Source organism: Fulmarus glacialis, unplaced genomic scaffold, assembly GCF_000690835.1.
Source record: "Fulmarus glacialis isolate BGI_N327 unplaced genomic scaffold, ASM69083v1 scaffold44483, whole genome shotgun sequence".
Classification (NCBI taxonomy): Eukaryota; Metazoa; Chordata; class Aves; order Procellariiformes; family Procellariidae; genus Fulmarus; species Fulmarus glacialis.
In genome coordinates this window covers 17,216-24,293 of record NW_009203156.1, presented here as the reverse complement: position 1 = coordinate 24,293, position 7,078 = coordinate 17,216, and the positions used below count along the sequence as shown (strand labels likewise).

General features: G+C 40.2%; 1 protein-coding gene across 1 annotated transcript in view; it reads left to right on the top strand.

Annotated features, from left to right (window-relative positions):
- Positions 1-704: 704 nt before the first annotated feature.
- Positions 705-7,078, top strand: part of LOC104074429 (putative deoxyribose-phosphate aldolase) — a gene marked incomplete at its 3' end in the record, with an annotated part of 15,219 nt that continues 8,845 nt past the window's right edge. Inside the window, 4 exon segments of the mRNA XM_009574536.1 lie at positions 705-792; positions 795-925; positions 4,444-4,591; positions 6,271-6,366. Coding sequence (XP_009572831.1) covers positions 705-792; positions 795-925; positions 4,444-4,591; positions 6,271-6,366 — 463 coding nt within the window.

The window sequence follows — 7,078 nt, the reverse complement described above, 5'->3', positions numbered from 1 at the left end:
TTTTAGTAAACGTTGAGTATCTGCTTCTCTTTGGGTCTGGTTATTTTTTATGGATAGTGAACCTCATTGAAATTGTGAGCCAGCCTGTGTGCAGTGGGCATCTGAAGGAATTCACACGTTGAAGGTGTTGCCCTGAGTCCTCCGTGGTGCTTGGCAAGGTGAACACTTCTCAGGCCGGCGTGTATCTCAGCAGCTTCCAGGCAGATAAGTTGCCCAGGAATTCAGTGTTTGTGGAAACTTGCAGTTAGTCAGGCCCTAGTAGCAAATTCAGTAAAATTAGCTCTAGACAATAACAACTCAAATGCTTTGTCGTGCAAGGGCCTGTGCAGAGGTTTTGGTGACTATGTGGGGTACAGTTCCTGTAAACAAAGATTCATGCACACAAAAAGTGCTGTTGTATCCTGGGTGCCAGCAGATAAGCAAAGGACTGAATAAATGTTACCATATTCTGGAATCAAGAAGTAAATCAGCAAGCAATGGCAGAAGGCTGTTTTGTGGGGGTTTTTTATATGCTACGTGTGTAGTAAACTTCATAGTCCAGGACTGGCAACATATTGTGTCTCATCAGCAGTAAGTTAATTCAGGTGTAATGGCAAACAAAACATGCTGTGTGAAACATCCAGTTCACAGATCATACCCTAACAGCAGTTAATGCCATTACATTATTTCGGACTGGTGAGAAATACGCAAGCCCTGAAAAGGACATGAAAGCACAACATGCTCCTCAGAGGTCCCAAACCAAGCTACAACTTTCTTCTGAAGTCCCACACTGTATGTTAAAAGAATGCAGAAATAGATGAGACTTTTCTTCTTTTTTCCCACCCCAGAACTTGGCTGGATCTCAAAAGTGCACGTGAATCGACCTGCAGTTGTGAGGCATGCAGAACAAATTAATAAATGGAGAACTGTGAAAGGTAATTGGCAAGTAAGTGCTCTTTTTATGCATTCTGTTCCTGTATTTTTAAAGCAGTCACTCTCCCTCTCCGGGCTGCAATATTGAATTTTTTTCAAGATGCATGTAAACTTAAAAGATGTGCTTGTCCATGTCTTATTTTAATAATTTGTATTTGATGATGATGGGATGGAATAAGGTGATGCATTTATCCAAACAAGTTAAAAACCTTATAACTCATGAGTGGCAAAACCGCAAATGAATTTAAGTCATCTTTATTCATGAGTGGATTAAATTGTATATTACTATCCCACCACATTTATTCTGTTTCCCAGACAGACTTCTCTGCACGTTGCCTTCTTATTTTTTAATTTTAAAGCTGTAAGATATGATCATGGTCCCTGTCAAGTTTGACCTACCTGGATGATTTTTCTTTACTTAAACATCCCCAACATGTGTGATTTCTTTGCTTAACTAGTTCTTACCTAAAACTCAAAAATCCTGACTGGCTATGGCACTGGGGGGGGAGAAAGGGGGGGGAAAAAAAAAAAGAAAGAAAAAAAAGAAAGAAAGAAGAAAAAAAAGCTACTAATGTTAAGGGGGCTGACTTCTCAACTCTTGAGATAAAGTAAATGATCAGTTATTGTCCATCTTAGTACAAAATAGGTTGATATAAGCCACCGCTAAAGCCAGTAGTGCAAATGAACTTTTCTTCAAGGCTATCTTGTGTATTCATTGAACACACACATTTAATGTCTTAGCAGTTACTGTCAGCCTCTGCTGTTCACCGCCCCCCTGACAGAACTGGCAGATACTGGCCCAGTGTGCATTTCGGTTCCTCCAGTTTGTACATGAGAATCGTAATGCAAAGCCATCAGGTCAGCAACGTAAGCTAATACGTTCTGCAAAGCAGAGCAGGTGAGGCACGGCCACATGCTGGTTTCTGCCCCCTCAGCGGCAGGGCGGGAAGCGCTGAGAGGGGAACGGCAGGCAGAGCGGGCTGCAGGGTGCCGTAAGTACTTTGGCAGCGTTCAGCCAAGGGCAAGGTCTGAGAAATGCTGTGGAGCAGACCCAGAGCTCCCAGTGAGCTCTTGGCTGTGGGGTGTAACCAGTGTCCAAAGGACAAGTTGATTCTTCGGTCACCAAACAGCTGTTCTGCAAGCAAATGTGTGTGATTCCTCCCCTCTGCATGCTGAACAAATCGTTTACTTGCAACAGTAACTGTTAACGTGGAAGCAGGAGGAAGGAGACACTCAAGGATCAATCTTAACAGTCCAACATAGTAGAACAAAGCAAGAATCATTTAATTATACTTAATTCTTAAAAAAACTGTTCAAAATAGTTGGTATCCTGAGCTTAGCGTGTTGGGCAGCCATTCTGGGGTGGCTGAAGCTGCGTTTACAGTGAGCACAGATCTTGTGGACGACAGTTTGGGGATAATTTGATGTAGCTGTGTAAGATCCTGTGGGAAGGTGATAGAAAACAATTTCCTGCCTGTTACATGATCCTGAAAGTCTGTGCTTTGCATGTTATGATTAAATAAAAAATGGACATAAACTGAGGAAAGTTAGACATCAGCATTTCCCAAGAGTTTCTTACACATAAAAAGTCACTTGCTACCAACTTTTGCAGTCCAGTGGCTCTGGGTTGGGAAGTAGTGTCAGTGAGAAAATTCCAAGAGTATTCCATAACTTTGGCTATCTTCAGATACTGCAGGTGCAGTAATGTAAAAAGTAAGTCTTCTGATTTGACAGAAGTTACTATATAAAGAACAAAGGAATAGAGAGCCATAGCTTTGATTACAAAGAATCACTGGGAAGAAAGGGATTTAGTGTCACTCCCTCAACATGGCTATAGGACAAATGTTTGATTATTACTAACACTTCTCCGCTCTCCTGTGCAGTAACACTGGTACTGAGCTACTTGAGTGAGGTTTTACTTTGAAGAATGCCAAGAGATTATTTTCAGAAGCATCTCTCCTGTATTTGAACACTGTCATTGCAGTCATTATAGTCATGTGCTGTTTATTTCACAGAGATGATTTTGAACCTCTACGCGTTTGAACGTGAGTAGCACCACAGATTCAAATTTTGAAGCCCATTTCCCAAAATACTCATTTGAAAAACCCTTTTAAAAAAATGAAGTTCATACCAGTTCTTGGAACTCCCTGACTACATCTGTCTTGATGACTTTATGATTCATGTCATAAGAGATGAGACAAAAATTCCCTAAAGTGAAGGATAAAAAAATCCAAGTAAAAGAAACTTAAAACCATTTAAAGTGAAAAACACGTCTGAAGTATTATAGGGTGAAAGTAGAAATCAGTTAGAAACAAGCAGTCAAGCTTAGACTAACAGAGGCCAGTAACGGTTCATTACTCTGTTTAGTCACCCAAAAATAGCTTTCAGTGTAACATTTACTGCAAGTTCAGAAAGGAGACTCCCATCAGCGAAGTGTGAAGGTTTGTAGGCTGGCCAGCATCGTAAGATTTGCAGAGTAATACCTCCATGAAGAAACAACAAATTTTATTGCGTATGCTGACAAACCGTGTCACAGAGCAGAGCAGTCAGGGAGGGACTTTATGGACTCAAGTGGACTTTGCTGTTGCAAACTCTCCCCTTGTTGAACAAGTGCCCACTAAGAGATGTCAGCTTTTAGTGAAGCCATCACTGTAAACGAGAATTTGCTCGAAGACCTTCAACGAATATTTCAAAATAATGTCTTAAACTCAATTTTTGTTCAAAAAATTTTTAGTTGTGCTTCTGTTCCATTCTACAATTAGTTAGTCTTTTAAAATTCTGTAGCATTTTCATCTAAGGAGTGCTTTAGCCCTGTCTCTTAGCTCTTACTTTTATGTTTTGCACTAAATAATTACAGATGTTTTTATTCCCAATTCACACAAAAGAAAGTGGAAACATCTGGAGTCTAGACCCTAAGTTTTAAGAAGTCTGGGTTCTTGCCCCCCACTGATTCCATGTTTCACTCTCACAGCAGGAGAAGCATGCAAACGTGCAAGTGTGCAAATTGCTGATGTGTACACTCATCGGGTTACAAACCGTGCTCCACTTGAAGCACGTGTATAATTTTTCGTGCGTGCAAGCTTTAAAGATATAGACATACTATATAAAATGGAGCATATTATAACAGTGAGGTTCCTCACTGTGATGAGGTGATGCTTTTATCTTTGTCTTAGAGAATTAAATTTGAAACAAGATCCTTTTAGTCCAGGTAAAAATGTTTGTCTGATTCTTAGAGTCCCATTTGGTAGTTAGCTTTGCACCAAAAATTGGAATTAGATCTTTTCATCCTGAGAGAGCTGACTTTTTATTCCAAATCCTTTCTGTGCCATTAGATACTGCTCAAGACATGAACAAATATCTGCCACCCCTGTCTGTCATAAACCATTCTTTGCATATCCTCCATGTTATATCCCATACATTTCCTTATTCTTAGAGTGAGAGCCAGGCTTCTGATTCCTGCATCTTCTAAGTCAGTTTGGTTTTGGAAGCGTAAACTGAAATATTGTATTCCTTGCTTCGCTCCCTGTGTAGGCTGCTTGGCTGCTGAAAGCTGTCACCTGTATAGACCTTACCACTCTTTCAGGCGATGATACTCCTTCAAATGTCCACAGACTGTGTTTTAAAGCAAAGCATCCCATCAGAGAGGATCTGCTGAAAGCCTTGGATATGCATGATAAAGGTATGATTGGTTTTGTTGTGTGTGTTGTGTAGAGAAAATGTCTGCATTTCCTCAGTATTTTTTCAGTTTTCAGATAGGTGTAAAAATGGCCTCCTCTTCCTACAATGGAAGCAGTTATGGTAGGCAGCGCTGCAGTTATGGTAGTCCCGAGAGAACAAACTAGGTCCTATATGGTCTTATTCAAAGCAACTGTCTTTAGTTGTAAGTGCAAAATATCTGTTCTTTTGAGTTAATATAAGAATACAAGGAGAAAAAAAATCCATTCTCAGTCTGGCAACCAAAGTGAAGCAGGTGACGGGTGACACTGTAAGTTATGATGAGCAAATTTGATATGGAAGCCACAATTGTGTAACCTCAGTGTATGTCTTGTAATAAGAATGCACTAAGGTGAAACTAATTGAGTATTCTGTGAATCTGCTGATGACCTTACTAAATTGGAGAAGGAGGCAGTGTTCATGTGACTCCTTTGGATTTCATGCTTATCTGCTGTTGCTGTATGTAACTACCAAGCCTGCCACTTTGACTGTCAGAAAAGATGCATTCCACAGTCCTAAGCATGTTATTATTACTTGGGAAAACATTACCTGTTACCTGCTTGTTTCAATAGTTAAGATAGGAGACATCTTTGCAGCCCAGTCTACTTTAAGGTATCAGTCCTATAGTGAGTGTATGTGGTTGTGTACGTATCACGTATACACACACACACACAGAGTTCCCAGCTAAGTCAACAGAGTTGAAGGGGCAGACGACAGCCCTTAAGAACTGGTGGTAAGACTTTCATTGATATTACTCAAGCAGGCTCCGTCTGAAGTCCCAGCGTTACACCCAAGACTGAACACGATTCAACTTTAGAGCAAATTGAGACTGTCAATATAACTATCAATGAAATCTCTTTATATCTGAGCAGCTCTTCTGAAATTTTCCAGCTGTAATCACTGACATGTCGGTGAATAGCATTTGACTTTTTTCCTGTCATGTTGGCCTTACGATGATCTATCAAAACCAAAATCTCACTGACATTTGGGGCATGTTTTTACTATTGAAATATTTCAGTTTTACATGGGCATTGGTCCACCGATTGAAGTCATATGATGTAAAACCAAAGGGGAATCAGACGTCTGGCTTTAAGCCATACACATAAAATATCGAAGATTAGTCTTTTTTTAAAACTTGGATTTATGGACTCTTCAGACAGTTGAAGTATTAAATATGAGGTCAGTTATCTGAGACTTTGAGAGAATAGCATTTTAACTAGAAATGCAGTAGGACTGCATTAACATAAAGACTGCTCAGTTGCTGCTGGGCTCAGTCTGGCTCAACAAGTAAGGACAGAGCTTGGCAGTGCGGTTTCTCTCGCAGTAATTTGCTGACTAAGCATGTCTTAATTGTACATGTTGGCATTAAATAGTGAATCTGTTGATAAAAAACTTGGTGTTTTAATTCCTGCTGATGCAAACTTGCTCCCAGGGTCAGGTGAAGGAACATGAGGGAGGTAACGATATGGAGAATCACCTGAAGTGCTTGAAAAATAAAACAGATATCCCTAGTGTAGGTGCTTAAAATCCTTGTGAGAATGCAGAAGTGGGAGGTGCAAACAATGCACACGTGCTCATAATATGGATTGCACTAGAGAAGGTGGAAATCTACACATACGAAAAAGTGAACTGTGGCTTTTGCAGATATTACTGTTGGAGCGGTTTGTGTATACCCTGCAAGAGTCATCGATGCTGTTAATGCCCTAAAGGCTGCTGGTTGTAACATACCAGTGGCTTCAGGTATGTTTTATTCTAAAATGTCCAACTAAATACTTTTATGCTATAAAATATGTAGAAAAATCCAGAAGTTTGGATTTGCTTTTGTTTCAGAGAGTAAGGTAAAAAGGTAGCAGGTGTAAGGAAGGGAATGGAGGGGAGGATTTGCTTCTGGTGTAATCTTTTGTTTTCTTTCAACTTCAAGCTTATCAGCAATGCCAAGTCTGTTTTGCTGGAAGCTCTTCAAAGAGGTCCTCGAGATCTATCAGTGTTTCCCTCACCTGAATAGAAGAAATTGCAATAGTGTGCAGGACAAAGTATCAGTAGACACTAAGTAGATGATAATAATAATAAAACTGCAATATGAGATTTTAGGAGTTCTGGTACAAGTTTTTTTCCCTATCAGTTGTTTGGCTTTTAAGTATAATCCTACAAGCTGAATTCAATGAAGTTGTGTGCAGAGGCAAGGGTTATTGCCTGCTGAGCAGCCTGCAGGTCCAGGACTTGTACTCGCAAATCTAATAGTGGCAGCTCTTCTCCAGTCACCACAGACAACAGACAAGTCCTGAATCTACAATAAGCAAGAAGTAGAATCAAAGAATTACGCAGCTTGGAAGGGAGCTCTGGGTATCATCTGATCCAAACTCCTGCTCAAAGCAGGGGCTAACTTTGAAGTTAGATCAGGTGTTTAATGCTCCATGTTTTCTGGCTTTGTTTTTTTTTCGTTGTTGTTGTT